Raw genomic sequence first — 17,522 nt, 5'->3', positions numbered from 1 at the left:
TAATTCTATATTATAGAATAAAAAGTATTGTATAGTTGCCCGCGTCGTGTGTGTATCAAATAACAAAAGACTTGCCAAATCCGTCGTGTCGGCCGCGCAATACCCTCACCCGCTTGCTAATCGTTGCTGCTACCCTGCTGGTTACCTGCCGCTTCACCATCAGACACCGTTGCTGCAACCCAAGAGACCTATGGCCCCTTGTGATTGCACGGACTGCAAGAGGAAAGTGGCAGCTGGACTAAAAGATCCGAACGCAGAGCCTGAGGTATTTGTGCAAAAAATTGAAAGCTAGAGCCGAAGACATACATAAATACATATATAAATTGTCTTGTGCTGGAAAAATTGCACCTCGCTTTCAATTCTTGGCACAGCCGTATGATATAGTAGAGTTTGATTTGCATGCATTTAATTTATTAGTGCACATACATACATATATAACACCATATAATACTGTAACGAACTGTTTCTGTCCGTCTAACTCAGCGAGGCTGGCTCAGCGGCCGACGGTTCGTTGCAACAAATTTGTATGTTGCCTCACAGACACGAAAGAATGCACGGGTGGGTTTAATTACTGGTTTTGGATGTTTTATTGGTATCTTATACTTATGGGATCTTACGTTCTATACAACAAATGGATCGTTCTTCAGTTTTACACGCTCTCTCGCTCTCGTCTCAGGCTCCTCGCTGGTGCTGTGGCTATGCGTCCGACCTGGCTCACGCCTGATCTACACACACAACTCCGCACCCACTGAGTCGCTTTTGATCGCCTTTGCGGAAGCGGTACCTGTCGTCCTTCCTCTGGCACCTCGCAGACCTTGTTCCCTTTGCCGGGTCGTACTGCTGCCTCTTGGATGGGTCACTTTGGTTCTTCATTTGCCTCTCACGTCGACTTTCCTTGTCAGTTGTCCTCACGCACTCGCTTGTGTTCACGCTTTTTCCTCGTTGCTCGCACTCCACTGACTGTCCTCCTTCACTGTTGCCGGGCTCCTCTTATACCCTCGCTTCGACGCTAGCGTCCGCGCCTCTGCCTAGCAACAGCGGTAAATCCGTGCGCCGCTGGTAATTTTCCATCGGCCTCTTCGCTTGATTCCCTCACGTTCTTAACGGGACCGGGCTGGTGGCGCGATCTCATGTCCATACATGGACATGCGCTGGACCGCTGCCGGCCCGCTCCCGCCGTTCCTAGCCTGACGTGAGCGCCGCTCCTTGCGGGCTCCTCCATTCCCGACTCCCTCCACGGGCTCGTACCGGAGGCATACTCTCATGCCCATATCTGGTCATGCACTGGAGCCCTGCCACTCTAACGGACCCCGGCTCTCACTCTCTTGTGAATTCGCCGTGAATTCTCTCCTTAACCCTTACTTGGTTCCCCTGTGAGGAAACTCCATTCCTCACACTTCCCCCTTTCTTTACCAGAGGAAAACTCCCTTCGTTTTCCTCTCGGCCACCTTCCCATTTGAATTCAAGCATGCGCGCGGGCGCGCACTCACGCTGGTTCCGGACTGGTTCCTCCACTGCCCGATCGGTTCGCCACCTATCGGATCGGGTCTGCCGATGCAGTTCCGGAACCAGCTCGTGCATGATTCTCCCGGTAGGTGCGCGCTTCGCGTGCACGATAGGTGCGCGCTTTGCGTGCACGATAGGTGCACGATATGTGCGCCTCTGATCGTGCTGCCAGACCCTCTTCACGTGTTGCCGGACCGCTCCCCTTTTCACGTGTTGCTTCCGCTTGCGGTAACTATTGTATACGCTGGCCGGCCGCGTTTTCGCGTAAGTTTTATGTTGCTGCCCTCGTGGGCTCTGTATACCTCGCGTGTTAAACCCCCGCGTATCCCGACATCAAGCTGCCATGCCCCGGGGTAAGTTGTACTTCATTCTTTATTCATTTTAATCTCATTCACAAATTTTCCCTCCCCCCTTTCATGCCTCGACGGACACCTCGACCTGGTTTGCCGATGCTGATACCCGGTACCGCACCCCGCGCACCCTCACGAGACGCTTCACGCGTCGACCGATCCGGCGTGTGCCTTCCACCGCCCGAGCCACTGCCTCCGGCCATTCTTCAACATCCACATGTCGCCAGCGGACGTTCTTCCCCGTCGGCTCCTCCACCGACTGCTGTCTCTGCAGCTGCGGCCGGGCGACCTCAGCCCTGGGATCCGGGCACGACGATTGCCGCACTAGGACAGGCCTAGGCTTGTCTTTCGCAGGTGAGGGCCACACCCACGGACCGCGCTCCCACCTCTCGCTTTCCGTGTTCGCTGACGGTACCTCCGTCGCCGTCGTCATTGCTGGCACTGCCGGTTCCTCCGTCACCGTCGCTGCCGGTACCTCCATCGCCGCCGTCGGTATTTCCGTTGCCGTTGCCGTCGCCGTCGCCGTCGCTGGCGCTGCCGCCTCTTCCGTCGCTGCCGCCCCCTCCGTTGCTGCCGCTGTCGGTGCCTCTGTCGCCGTCGCAGCCGGTGCCTTCGCTGCCGCTGGCTCCCGCTTCTCCGACGCCGTCTCCTCTGCCCTCATGGCCTCTGCCTGCCTTCGGTGCTGTCGTGGATCACGCGCGTTGCTTCGCGGGGCCGGTTCCTCCTCCCATACTTTCCGTTCTTCCTGCGCTTCCGATGGTGCGGGTTCCGACGCCCACGTTATGTGGATAACTTGGTGGTGCCATATCATGCCATTCCTTACCGCCGTGTGCACGTTTTGTGACACAAATGGCCCGCACACCGCGGTCTCCGGACCACCCACTGGGGCCGCTGGGCCTCTTCCTGTGGCGGCTCCTTCGGTGCCTCCTCCTGTCGTGACGACGACTGTTGTGTCGGTGCGTTCGGCGGTGGTGATTTTGGTGGCGGTGACTGCGGGGGCGTCGGTTGTTGTGTGCTCTGTGGCTGCGGCGGTGGCTCGGGGTGCCGGCGTTCCCATAAGGGTGCCTCCTCACCCTGTTTGGGTTGCTGCTGCCCCGTCGGTCCGCTAAACAGACCTGTCCTCACCTTGAGGAACCTCGGAGGAGGCGGAGCCTCCTCCTCGACTCCTCTCGTGAGCTTCGGCTTCCCGCCGCGCGGCCTCCATCTGCCGTTGCAGGGCGGCATATGCTTCCCGCATCATGGCCTTGTTCAGCGCCGCCTCCCTTTGCGCCTTCTCCGCTGCCTTGCTTCGGGCCTCCTCCTCGCGTCGCCGCTCGTCCTCGCGTCGTCGCCCCTCTTCGCGTCGCCGCTCCTCCTCGCGTCGCCGTCCCTCCTCGCGTCGCCGCTCCTCCTCGCGTCGCGCCTCTGCTGCTGCTCGCCGATTGCGCTGCTGCTCCATCTGGCTCCTCCGCACGGTCTCGGCTGTTGGCCGCGCTGCTGGGGTCGCTGCCGGCTGTGCTGCTGGCGTCGCTGGCGGCTGCGCTGCTGGCGTCGCTGGTGGCTGCGCCGCTGGCGTCGCTGGCGGCTGCGCTGCTGACGTCGCTGGTGGCTGCGCCGCTGGCGTCGCTGGCGGCTGCGCTGCTGACGTCGCTGGCGGCTGCGCTGTCGGGTGTGCTGAGGCCTGCGCTCTCCGTTGCAACGGTACCTCTGCCGTCCGTCCCTGCTGCGCTGCTGCTGGCCTTGACGTCGGCTGCGATGGCGTCGCTGGCGGCCTGGTTTTCAACGGCTGCTTCGGCTCCCGTTGCCCTGCAGTTTCGCGCTTCCGCTCACGCAATTAGCGCTCCGCCGATCGGATGGCGATGCCGAGGAACGCTGCGTCGTGTCGCAGCTCCTGCTCCCGTGCCCGCTCCTCCTCGTCGTTGAGCTGCCATCTCCGGAGCTCGGCTCTCCTCGGAGCCGGCTCGACGGAGACCACCACCACGTCGCTGCCGTCGCTGTCCTCCTCCTCCGTTGCTCCTGGCGACACTTCCGGCTCCCGTCTGCTTCGAGGAGACGCCCACGAGGACCACTCGCTCCTTGGGGATGCCATGGGGCTTGTGAATGGGGACGCCATGAGCTCCAACTCTGGAGTCTCGCTCCGCCGATCGCATCGCTCACCTCGCGAGGGCTCCGCCCGTCGCTGGCGCTGGATCTCGGGATTGCGGCTCCCCACACTTCTGGCTTGTTCCTCCAAGTAAAATTCCAACATGGCGATTTTCTTCCCTTTTTTTTCTCTTTTAAAGTCCGCGCTTGCGTTTGCGTCTACCTCTGGCTCGTGACTGATCGACAGCTCCAGCCGCTGCCGCTGTCGAGCCCTTGCTGTTTTTCCCGTCGTTCCGTCGTACGGTAGTTGGGCATTCCTTCTCCCGCTCTCTCGACGGTTCCTGCCTCTCAGCATTGGGCTCTTCGCCGCGTTAACCCTTTCGCGGCCGGTGGGGGTCTGCTCGCACCCGATCATACCTGATCCCACCCCCTTTTGTTTGAAGAGCTTTAAATATATATATTTTCCTTTTCACATTTATTATATTCTTCCTTTTTTTTTTCCTTGTTTTTTCTTAGGCCTTGCCGCCCGGCTTCCCCTCTCCCCCCGACTGATCGACACCCCCTTCGGCCCATGTGAGTACTGTGAATGTGCGCTATCCTTTAATGACTCTGGCTTCTTCTCCAGCCCATCTTGCATCCTTGATCCGTGATGCCAATCGTCACACCTGCCCCTGACTAACAGGTCCTCCGACCTTTCGCCTGGCTGCAATATGACGATCGGCCCTGGCTCGTCACCTCATTGCCGCCTCCGGCTTGACCTTTGGCGTGACCTCTGCCCCACGCAGCTGCTTCGGACCCGAGGATCATCCGACTCCTCGCCCGTCTGCAACGCATGGGTAGTGTCTTCTGCCCAGCCAAGCCCGACGGCTGTAGATGACCCAGGCACACTGGACCCCAGGACCCGGAGTATCACTCCCACTTCACTGGACCCCCGAGGGTATCTCTCCGCCCGGGTCTCGGTCAGCCGAACGCCTTTGGCTTCTGGATCGCTCCACCCGTTTCTGACTCCTTATTTTCCTTCGTCGTTTGCCTTCGTCGTTTGCTTCAGATCCCCAATATGTGCCGTCCGTGTATGCCTATCGCCGTCTTTACGCAGCTTGCATATCACCGGTGATACGAAATCAGTGATCTGGTAGGGACCGGCATACTTTGGGGCCAATTTTGCTGCGAACCCCTCGGCTGCGTTAGACAGGTGGTGCTGTTTAACCCACACCTTTTCACCGACCTTGGGCTTCCAAGCTCTCTTTCGCAAGTTGTAATATCTTGCCTGATCCTGGGCTGCTCTTTCCAAATTCCGCCTCACCAGCTGAAAAAGTTCTTTCAGCTTTACCGCGTGTTCATCCGGAGTGTTTGTCTCCTGACCCGTGCCGAGTGTTTCCTCATCGTACAACGCCTTCGGCAGCCTGGGCTCTCTCCCTTGCACTATGAATGCTGGTGCGAATCCAGTGGACTCAGTGACCCCAGAGTTCACGGCCAGCATTAACTCGGGCCACTTCTCGTCCCAGCATCTCTGGTCCCCTTCGGTGAACTGCGCGATCATGGTTTTCACCGTTCTGTTGGTGCGTTCCGTCGGGTTTTCTTGCGGCGTGTACGGTGCCGTAAACTGGTGTCGAACTCCCATCTGATCCAGAAACTTTTTAAACGCCCGACTGGTGAATTGTACCCCATTGTCGGTGATCATCACCTTGGGTACGCCGAACCGGGCCAATATTCTTTCTCTGAAAGCCTTTATCAGGGCTTCTGCCGTGGCCTTTCTCATTGGCACCAGCTCGGTCCATTTTGAAAACCGGTCCACCAGCACCAACAGCATGGCGTTGCCGTGTTTTGATCTGGGCAATGGTCCCACAAAATCCGCGCAGACCGTCGCCCATGGTTCCTCTGGTACTTGTGTCAGCATCTTCCCGGCCGCCTGTGCCTGACTTGGTTTGAAACGCATGCAGGTGTCACATTTCCTGACATACGTCCTCACGTCTCGGTGCATCCCCGGCCAGTAGTACCTGGCAGCTATCCTTGCCATCATTTTCCTGCCGCCGGCGTGACCAGCCTCCGGGATATCGTGGTTCTCCCTCATGACCCGCTCCCGCCGATCCTTCGGCACGCAAAGCTTCCAAGCTACTACTTCTTCGTCGCCGGCCCGGTGCGGGATATGCCGGTACACCCCGCCTGCCTCCTCCACATAATCTGGGAACTTGGCCGGCTCCCTTCTCATCTTCTCCTTGACCTTCTTTATCCATGAGCATTGCTCTTCGGGCTCCTGTCCAACCTCCTCCGCTCGCATACATCGCTCTTCCATGGGCTGTCGGGATAGCGCGTCAGCCACCACGTTCTGCTTCCCCTTCCTATACGCTATTTCGAAGTCGTATTGCTGTAACTCTAGCGCCCATCTTGCGATTCTCCCCGTCGGGCTCTCTATGCTGTTGAGCCACTTCAATGCCATGTGGTCGGTGACCACCTTGAAGTGATACCCTTCCAAATAGGGTTTGAGCTTCCTGATGGCCCACACAATTGCCAGGCATTCCTTCTCTGTAGCCAATAATTCTTCTCCGCACTGTTCAGCGTTCGGCTGGCGTATGAGATCACCCTTTCGCCCTTCTCCGTTTCTTGGGTGAGAATCGCTCCCAATCCATAGTCGCTGGCGTCCGTCTGTAGCACAAACTTCTTCGGAAATCCGGGCAAGTTAGCACCGGATCGGCTACCAGCCGACCCTTCACGGACTCAAATGCCTGTTGTTGCTCTGATGCCCATTCCCACTTCACCTTTTTCTTCAGCAATGTGCTAAGCGGCTGTACCATGGTGGCGAATCCTGGCACGAATCGTCGGTACCATGAGGCGACGCCCAGGTACTGGCGAAGCTCTTTCACGTTCGCCGGTGGCTTCAGCTCTGAGATGGCGGCCACCTTTTCCGGATCAGTGCAGATGCCTTCCCCCGTCACCAAATGCCCCAGGTACCGCAGCTCCCTTCGGCCGAACTGGCATTTTTCCACATTCAACCTTAAGTTGGCCCTTTTTAAGCGTCGGAACACCTCCTCCAGATTACGTTGGTGCTCCTCTTTCGTTCGGCCTATAACGATGATATCGTCTTGGTATGCGAAAGCATGCGGCATCATTTCCGGACCAATAACCTGGTCCAACGCCCTCTGAAACGTGGCCGAGGCCGAATGTAGCCCGAACGGCATCACTTTCCATTGGAACAATCCCTTGCCTGGCACCGTGAAGGCTGTGAACTTCCGGCTATCCTTTTCCAGTGGTATTTGCCAATACCCGTCCTTCAAATCCAAGCTACTGATGAACCGTGCTTCCCTCAGCTGATCTAAGATGTAGTCAATTCGCGGCATTGGGTATGCGTCCTTGATAGACTTTGCATTGATTTGTCGGAAGTCCACGCACAACCTCCACTGACCAGTTTTCTTTTTAACCATTACGATGGGGGAACTATAAGGGCTCTTTGATGGCTCGATACACCCCATTTCCAGCAGCTTGTCTACCTTTTGGTTGATCTCCGCCTGCATCTTTGGGTTCTTCGGGTAGTATCGCTGCTTAACTGGTATCGCATCGCTCATTGTGATCGTATGCACCGCCACGTTCGATACCCCTTTCATCCTCTTGAATTCCTCCAATTCCTTGGCCAGAAATTCTTCGAACGGGCCTTCCTCTGCACTGTCGCGGCGCCTGCTTCCCGTGGGATACTCGGCTTCGGACTCCTCATCCGCCATTCCTTCTGGGGACTCCTCCTTGGCCTCCACTACTGCCACCGACAGCCTTTCTTCCACCCGCCCTTTCCGTCGGCCTCTCGCAGGGATCATGACCCTGTGCCCCGCACAGGTCACCTCTGCTCCGACTGCGGCAATGAAGTCCCAGCCTAGTACCAGCGAATCGATGACTCCTGGCAGCACCAGAAGCGCCATTGAGACCACTTTGTCTCCGAACGCCAGTTCCACTTCGATTTTTGTCTCGATGGTGCGACGGCGTCCATCGGCCAACCGCACCTGCTTGTCGGTTTTCTCCTCGCGCCCCTCTCCTCGCAGCTGTTCTGCCAGCTCACAGCTGACAAAGCTGCTAGTGGCCCCTGTGTCGACCGTGGCCTTCCATTTCCTCCCTGCGATGTCCACCACGGCTGACAGCTGCACATCCTCCACGGTGAGTTCACCGATTAGGTTTCGGGGACTGCATTCTGCGACCCCGGCACGGCCCTCCTCGGCTTGGGTCGCGGGGCGTTTCCCGACTTTTTGCAGCACTGCCATGTCGTGACGCCGACCTTTCCACACCTCCAGCAGAATGTCAACGGGCGCCCTTGACATGCCTGTGACCAGTGCTCGTCACTTCCGCATCGTCGGCATGCTTGGGCGGGATTCTTAACGTATCCCCCCTCTATATTGGAATGCGTCTGGTCCTCCGCCGCCGGTGCCTCCACTTTCGCTTTTGTTTGTCCCGCTACGGCGGCCGGCTCGTCCTTGCACCTCCGGCATATTTCAGTCACGGCCGACTTCGAGAAGGGATTTGCCGCTTTCGCTCTTCCCGCTGGACTCTCCTTCTGGAACTCTACGCGATCCCTCTCCAGAGCCTCGAACTCATCCGCTAGCATCATCATGTGGTCCAGGTCCTTGCACCTATGTGGCCTGATGAATATCCGCAGGTCTGGCATGCTATTCTCGCGGATGAGCTCCATCTGCTCCTCGGGAGTACATTTGAGGGGTCTCATGAGGGTCTGCATGTCCACCATGTAGTCCTTGAATGGCTCTCCCCATTTTTGCTTCCTTTGTCGTACCTCTTGGAGCAACTTCTCGAAGTACCCCCTCGGCAAGAAGTAGGCCTGGAAGCTTGTTGCGAAGGCTTCCCACGTGTGCCACTGCCGATTATTGGCGATGAACCACATCAATGCCCGGCCCTTCAGCAATTCTGGCATCGCTCTGGGAATCAGATTCACGTCCAGACCGTACATATCGGCCGACCATTCGACCTGTTCCAGAAACTCCAGGGGCTTCGCCGTCCCATCGAAACGGAACGACCATTCCCTCACCTGTTTGGCTACGTTCGCGTATAGTATGCGCGACTGCCTCCCGGCCTGCGCCTCGGGAACTTCCCGCCCCTCTTCGTTGCGGCTCCTCGATGGCTCCCGCGTCGTGGTGTTCCGGGCCTCCGCTGGATCCACACTCTTTGGCCGTGGTCTACTGACGGACGGCCTCGGGGAGCGGCTCCTGTCTGGTATCGCCAGGCTTGCTATGAGGTCCTCTGCCGGCATTTTCCACCCCGATGACGCGCCCGCCCCTCCCGGCAAATGCAGACGCTCGTACGCGTCGGGCCTATCTTCCGCTGGCAAGGGTGAAGCTCTACCTGCCCGGAGCTCCCAGGCCTCCAGCATGTCTGCGCACTCTGGGTCCGCCTCGTGCTTCTCCACCCAGTCCTTAAACTGTCTCCGCATTTCGGACACGGTGCCTTCCAGTTCCAGCCCAAACTCTAGGGCACACCGGACCAGTTCTTCCTTCGTCAGGGAATGGATCCATTGTCGTCCCCTCATGGTGTATAGATCCCTTCAGTACCGCCCTTCCCGATGCACTCCTTTCTTTGCTTGTCGTGAGGCCCCACGTTGGGCGCCAGTTGTAACGAACTGTTTCTGTCCGTCTAACTCAGCGAGGCTGGCTCAGCGGCCGACGGTTCGTTGCAACAAATTTGTATGTTGCCTCACAGACACGAAAGAATGCACGGGTGGGTTTAATTACTGGTTTTGGATGTTTTATTGGTATCTTATACTTATGGGATCTTACGTTCTATACAACAAATGGATCGTTCTTCAGTTTTACACGCTCTCTCGCACTCGCCTCAGGCTCCTCGCTGGTGCTGTGGCTATGCGTCCGACCTGGCTCACGCCTGATCTACACACACAACTCCGCACCCACTGAGTCGCTTTTGATCGCCTTTGCGGAAGCGGTACCTGTCGTCCTTCCTCTGGCACCTCGCAGACCTTGTTCCCTTTGCCGGGTCGTACTGCTGCCTCTTGGATGGGTCACTTTGGTTCTTCCTTTGCCTCTCACGTCGACTTTCCTTGTCAGTTGTCCTCACGCACTCGCTTGTGTTCACGCTTTTTCCTCGTTGCTCGCACTCCACTGACTGTCCTCCTTCACTGTTGCCGGGCTCCTCTTATACCCTCGCTTCGACGCTAGCGTCCGCGCCTCTGCCTAGCAACAGCGGTAAATCCGTGCGCCGCTGGTAATTTTCCATCGGCCTCTTCGCTTGATTCCCTCACGTTCTTAACGGGACCGGGCTGGTGGCGTGATCTCATGTCCATACATGGACATGCGCTGGACCGCTGCCATCGGCCTCTTCGCCTGATTCCCTCACGTTCTTAACGGGACCGGGCTGGTGGCGCGATCTCATGTCCATACATGGACATGCGCTGGACCGCTGCCGGCCCGCTCCCGCCGTTCCTAGCCTGACGTGAGCGCCGCTCCTTGCGGGCTCCTCCATTCCCGACTCCCTCCACGGGCTCGTACCGGAGGCATACTCTCATGCCCATATCTGGTCATGCACTGGAGCCCTGCCACTCTAACGGACCCCGGCTCTCACTCTCTTGTGAATTCGCCGTGAATTCTCGCCTTAACCCTTACTTGGTTCCCCTGTGAGGAAACTCCATTCCTCACAATACATATGTACAAAAACCATACCATACTCTATTTGAACCGCTATTTGGACGCACAATTATATATATATCGTTTACCGCAATCACTGTCGCCCCCCCCTTTCCCCACTCGTTGTGTGAAATTCGCCAAAAAGTTGGTTCGTTAACCCAAGCCGCGGTGTATAACACTTACTTCCATACATACATACATACATACAAGCAGCTGCACCGGTGCATTCTTTTCGTCTCTCGCTTTCGCTTATCCACCGTTGCTTGCTGTGTATTTGGTGGGAGAATTTCGTTGCCGCGCTTGATCAAAACGGAGCGCCAAGTGACGCGCTACCCTGCATTCTTAGGGTATATTGTTTTGGCTCTCAGTTGGAAAGTGACGCGCTACCCTGCATTCTTAGGGTATATTGTTTTGGCTCTCAGTTGGAAAGTGACGCGCTACCCTACATTCTTAGGGTATATTTCTTTCGGCTCTCACTTGGAAAATTACGCGCTACCCTACAGTGTGAGGGTATATCGTTTTGGCTGTCACTTGCAACCAACTGTACACCTCGTGCCTCGACATTCAATTATTGTCGTTCTCGATTTTCGTTCTTGTTTGAACATTTATTATTTCTTTATCTACAAAAATATTGGTTTTCGTCGCGTAGATTATAAATAGTAAAATGGCACAAGAAAATAAGTCTGTTCTCGATGACTTAAAAAGTAAGCTCAGAAACCGAGTCAAAAGCATTCGCCGCTTAGAGGATCGTTTAGAGGGTGGGTCGATTCCATTGCAATTGACAGAGCTACAATGCAGACTCGATGTTCTGAATTCTGCTATTAACAAGGCCAACCTATTGCAGGAGCAAATAGAAGAAATTGATAGCAAAGATGAATTTGGAGCCGAGCTGGAAGAAATGGCCATTGGAACCAAGGCAAAGATAATGTCGCTTATCGATGCCTTGAAGCTAACAAGCGATCCGCCGCCCTCGGTATCAGCTTCTACAGCCCCAACTCGTGCTCGACTTCCGAAATCGGCACTACCAAAATTTAGTGGTAAATATTCGGAGTTTAAAAATTTTATTAGCCTTTTTGGGACTCTTTGTTCATAATGATGAGAGTATACCGGTGATCGAAAAATTTAATCATTTAATTTCGTGCCTCTCTAATGAAGCATTAGGAACAATAAAGGCGTTCCAAGTCACCGAGGCCAATTATGCAAAGGCCATGGACAGCCTAAAGCGAGTATATGACAACGAATGTCTAATATTCTCGAACCAAATCTCCGCACTGTTTAATCTGCCAAAAATCTTGCAACAGTCCTCATCGTCCCTAAGAAGCCTCATCGATACAGTGTCATCGATCTATGGTTCATTATTATCGATAGGAGACGATACGAAGATTTCGAATGCAATGCTCATTCATCTCGTTTTGAACAGAGTCGACCCAGTGACTAGACAGAAGTGGGAAGAACAGCTTGACTTCGAAAAGTTGCCGCTTTGGTCCGACTTTGAAAAAGTTTTAAATCGTCGATACCAGCATTTGTCTGCGGAAGAGTCGACAAAGCCAAGGCAAGAAAAAGTCATGCCAAGCAAGTCGCACAATCGCAGTTCATTTGCTTGTTCTTCCACTCCCCCCAACAGAGCTGCAGCTATTGCAATTCGGGGAGACCATGTAGTGGCTAACTGCACCCATTTTCACGTCTTTTCTCGGTTATGCAAAGGTTCGAGTTCACAAAGTCTGCGTCCTTAAGTATAAATTGTCTGAAAAAGGGTCACACTGTTGTAAGATGCAAGGTCGCCAAATGTCGAGTTTGTGGCCGCTCACATCACACATTGTTGCATCGATACACAGTGACTGATAATAGTCTCGCGTTGCCGCCACCCCCAGAGAGTTCGTCTCCTCCTTTAAATCAGGACCACCCTTCCACCTCTCATGCTCTGCATGCGACTTCGTTGGACAGGGTGATTTTGGCTACGTCGATCGTAAGTGTCAGAACAAAAAATGGTGATCACATTTTGGCCAGAGCTCTCCTTGACTCTGGATCCCAAACAAACTTCATCACGGAAGACCTCGCCCACCGCTTACAGATCCGTAGAGAGGAGTCGTGTATTACCTTGCTTGGCATTGGTGAATCCAATTCTCAAGTAAAGAATAAAATACACACTGTGGTGAAGTCGCGCATAAATGGTAGTGAGTTCTCCTTTGATTTTTGGATCCTGAAATCAATTTCAGGTTATCATCCTGACCAGTCAGTTAATGTAACTGATTGGAAAATCCCAGAGAACCTACCACTGGCAGACCCCTATTTCTACAAGCCACAAAGAATAGACATGCTGATTGGAGCTGAATCATTCTTTGAGTTATTAGCTGTTGGTCAAATCAAGCAAGGTCCTGACTATCCAACTCTTCAGAAGACCCTTCTTGGCTGGGTTGTTTCGGGAAAATATGTTTCCAAAAGTTCTGCCCCCCAAACGGCAAACAGTTTGAGTTGCAGTGAAGAGCTGTTAGTTTCCATTGACAGGACCTTGCAAAAATTCTGGTCACTGGAAGAAATGCCATCTCCAAAGAAAATTATTTCGCCTGAGCACACGTTATGTGAAAATCACTTTCGGAAGACGACTCAGGTATTGCCATCAGGTCGGTTTGAAGTAAGGCTACCGTTTAAATCAGATCCAAATTGTTTGGGCAACTCCTTTGAGGTTGCTAAACGGCGGTTTTTGTCGCTCGAAAGAAGATTGTCTCGTGAGCCTGAGTTGAAGAAAATGTACTTGGAATTCATGGAAGAGTACCTCTCCTTAGGTCATATGTCACCGACTGACAATACGGTTCCTTCTACTCCACACTACGTAATTCCACATCAGTGTGTCCTTCGGCCCCAAAGTACGTCCACCAAGCTTCGCGTCGTGTTCGATGCGTCGTCGAAGACGTCCTCTCAGGTTGCCTTGAATGAGATTCTGATGGTCGGACCGACCATTCAAGAGGAATTATACTCAACACTGCTCCGCTTCCGTCTGCACAGGTTCGCCCTGACTGCCGATGTGTAAAAGATGTATCGCCAAGTGATGGTGAATGAAGCGGATAGGCAGTTTCAGATGATAATGTGGAGAAGAGACCCATCTGAGTCCTTGAGATTATACAAGCTTAACACCGTGACTTATGGGACTGGACCAGCCCCTTTTTTGCCGGTAAAGGTTGAGTGAGCTGTAAGCACATTCCCTAAAGCTGCTGACGTTATTGGGTCCGACTTTTACGTTGATGACATGTTGACTGGTGCTGCATGGGCATGGGCTAAGGGCAATTAAGTCCGAAGTATCTCAGGTTCTTCAGACCGCAGGGTTTGAGTTAGCGAAGTGGTTTTCGAACTCACCTGAAATCACCGCATCTGAGAGCACAGCAAAACCCATAACGATCTCGGATTCAGAATCGACTAAGGCGTTAGGAATCTCATGGTTGCCTAAGGAAGATGCCTTTCAGTTTAAAATTGACAATGAAGTCATGGGTCTCCGAGCGACAAAACGGAACATACTGTCGGTGACATCGAAGTTGTTCGACCCCCTTGGATTGTTAAGTCCTATCGTCATAAAGGGCAAGATCCTATTGCAGGAACTTTGGCTTAACAAACTAGATTGGGATGAGTCGATTCCGATGCACTTGGAAACAGCATGGAATATGTTGAAAAATACACTGTCTCAATTGGAAGAGATATCCATACCTCGGTTTGTGTATTCCGATCCGATGTCACCGATCCAAATACATGCCTTCGCTGACGCCTCCATGAGAGCTTATGCCTTTGCTGACCGTAGCAGAACTGCAGAAGGTTTAAAAATATCATTGTTGACTTCAAAGTCCAAAGTAGCGCCGCTCAAGACCAAAACGCTCCCACGGCTTGAGTTATGTGCCGCTCACCTTCTCGCGGATCTCTGTCACAGAATCAAGCCCCTATTAAGGGTCCCTATCGAACGAGCTGTTTATTGGTCAGACTCTGAAGTAACTCTTCACTGGATTCGGTCGCTTCCATCTTCGTTGTCGACGTTCGTTTCGAATAGGGTGGCTGAGATTCAGGAGTGGTCAGATGAAGCTACGTGGCGGCATGTCCCTACAAAACAGAACCCTGCAGATATTGTGTCAAGAGGTTGTGACGTCAAAGAAATCGTCCAGTCAATCTGGTTTGAAGGACCATCATTTTTGAAGGATGAAGAAGAGACCTGGCCAAAAAACCCTCATTTCGAGCCTACAGAAGATGTCGAGCTGGAGAAGAGGAAGAACGCGGTCGGGCTGACCACTGCGGTAGAAATTTCGGATTTGGTAGATGTCATCGAGGGATTGTCGTCACACCTCAAGCTGCTGAGAGTGTTTTGTTATATGTTCCGCTTTATAAACAAATGTAAGAACCCGAGCATAACGTTTGAAAAAACGGTTTCACCGACCTAGTATGATGAAGCCTTTCGCAAAATTGTTGAAGTTATCCAACATCACGAGTATCGTGAGGAAATCGAGAAAGTTCGGAAAGGATCTAGAGTTGGTCCTAGTCTTCAGCGGTTGAACCCTTTCATCCATGAAGACACTGGTACTTGGTGTACTTTTTCGTTGTTGAGAGTAGGGGGGCGACTAGCTAAAGCTCCTATATCCTATGCCAAGTTTCCATTGCTTTTGACGAAGCGTTCGCAATTCGTGCGGAGCTATGTTCGTCATCTGCACCATATCAATTTTCATGTCGGCCCACGAGCACTTGTGAGCATCCTTCGACAGAGTGTTTGGATCGTAAACGCTCTGGAGGTCTGCAGTCAGACAGTTCGATCGTGTATCCGCTGCTTTAAATGCAAGCCTCGACTGCTGACGCAACTGATGGGAAATTTACCCGCAGACCGGCTCCGTGCTCTCCGCCCATTTTCAATTTGCGGCGTTGATTTTTGTGGACCCGTCTCGACGACATTGAAAATTCGAGGAAGGCCCCCATACAAGTCCTATATCGCGCTTTTTGTTTGTTTTGCGTCCAAAGCGGTTCACTTAGAACTTGTATCCGACTTGACCACTGACTCTTTTTTATTGGCTTTCCAAAGGTTCGTTGGGCGCCAGGATCCCCAGATCATCCATTGCGACAACGGGACGAATTTCGTCGAGCGAGCCGCCACCTCAGCGCTCTCAGAAGGCGCTCGAGACGGGGCGGACGCAGTTCGCGAATTCGCGTCAAGAAAAGGATGCGAATTTGCGTTCATATCCGCCTCGAGCGCCGCACATGGGAGGACTCTGGGAGGCAGGTGTCAAGTCTGCGAAGAGCTCTTGACCGCCGAAGAGCTCGCCACAGTCCTTGTCGGGATCGAGGCCGTCCTGAACTCCAGGCCGCTGGGAGCCCTCAGCCAGGACCCCAGCGACGGCGAGGCACTCACGCCCGGGCACCTGCTGACAGGCGGGTCGCTCATCGCCCCCCCAGCACTGCGGACTCCGGACCAGGAGGGTCTCAGCTGCTTGCGGCGATGGCAACTTGCCTCGTCAGTCAGGCAAGCGTTCTGGCGGCGATGGTCCAAGGAATATGTCCTGGGACTTCAAATTCGGGGCAAGTGGCACCAGCGGAAACCCGACGTCAAGGAGGGGACCTCGTCCTCGTGGCCGAGGACAACATGCCTCCACAGGAGTGGCTCCTCGGGAGGGTGATCGCCACGCACGCCGGAGGACGGCATGGTCAGGGTCGTCGACCTTAGGAGGAGCGATGGTGGCATTTTTCGGCGGGCCATCCACAAGTTGGCGCCGCTACCAATGGGTTGAAGCCGCTCAGGCCTTCAACGGGGCCGGTGTTTCGTCATGTCTCGTCTTAGTCAATGTTTTATGTTAAGATTATTTTGAATTGTTTTGAAGTCTAGTGTAAGTAGGTTAGGGCAAGGCGGGAGCGCAATAAAAGCTCGCTCTTTCGCTCAAGGCGAATTCGCCCCGCTTTGCCACCGTAGGTTAGTTAGGCATAGAATGAAGTGTAATGAATTTTTAGAATATTGTTCAGTCGCATATTTATGCAGTAATTAATATTACATAATATACACTTATCGAATAAGTCAGGTCGACCCATGTAACGGGAGACATAATAACAAACGACAAAGCATTGTAGCTGAGTCAAAAATAACCGCTTCTGCCAATTTTCTGCCAACATGCGATCGCTCGTCAGAGGGCAAAAACACTGGTGCAATTGCTGACTATCACAATTGCCCAATAACACAATATCATATTAAATCCAAATTAATTCAATATTAATTCCAATTCCCTTTTACCATATTCTTACTAGACTCAGCACTTTCTGTACCTTTTGTTACCTATAAATAGAAATTAAGTTTGTTGAATAAAATCAGTATCAGAAACAGTACCATCACTGCCTGTTCACTCATTCTCTACAACTGCAATCAACAGAGGCTGTCGCCGTGTCTTCAGACCCTCATTTGCTCGACGTAGGAAACCCTCTCCGCAGTCCAACTGGTTCAAGTCTCGGCGCGACAAATTTGTAAACGGTTTATGTACCGTATGCATTACCAAAACACACACAATCACACATTAACATTTGGTGACCCCGACCCCAAGTAAGAGGAAATGGAGGAACACGCTGTCACCACGGAGACTTACAGCAAATTGCCTTCACTATGTCGCCGACAAAAGGCCATAGTAGCGTCCATAAAACGCATTCTGAGACAATTCTCAGAGGCGGGAGGACGTACATCAAGTGATTTGATAAAATCACTATGGACTCAAGCACAAGAAGTCCATTTTACTATTCACGAAGAATACGATAACCCAGAGGAAGGAGGATACAACATGGAAGCCTACCTGACCCTGGAAAAAGAGGTTCAAAGTGCATTGGCAAAACCAGCCACATCAAACAATAATGACGTGCAGCTTCCACGCATTAACATTCCCAAGTTTGATGGGGACATACTGAAATGGTCCCAGTTCTATGACCTGTTTTCATGTATGATACATGAAACAAACATGCCCACAGTTCGGAAGATGTGGTATCTGAA

At 53.3% G+C, this 17,522-nt stretch overlaps 1 protein-coding gene across 1 annotated transcript; it reads right to left on the bottom strand.

The window, feature by feature from the left end:
- Nucleotides 1–1,920: 1,920 nt before the first annotated feature.
- On the bottom strand, nt 1,921–3,294 carry LOC121404236 (nucleolar protein dao-5-like). Its single transcript, XM_041593516.1, has 2 exons — nt 2,982–3,294; nt 1,921–2,879 (listed from the first exon to the last, which is right to left on the bottom strand). The coding sequence occupies exons 1-2, from the start codon at nt 3,292–3,294 to the stop codon at nt 1,921–1,923; spliced, it is 1,272 nt and encodes a 423-aa protein (XP_041449450.1).
- Between the last annotated feature and the right edge of the window lie 14,228 nt (nt 3,295–17,522).

The sequence above is a fragment of the Drosophila obscura genome, unplaced genomic scaffold, assembly GCF_018151105.1.
Source record: "Drosophila obscura isolate BZ-5 IFL unplaced genomic scaffold, ASM1815110v1 contig_191, whole genome shotgun sequence".
Taxonomy (NCBI): Eukaryota; Metazoa; Arthropoda; class Insecta; order Diptera; family Drosophilidae; genus Drosophila; species Drosophila obscura.
Note: the sequence above shows the minus strand (reverse complement) of the source record. Positions and strands in the feature narration are given on the sequence as shown.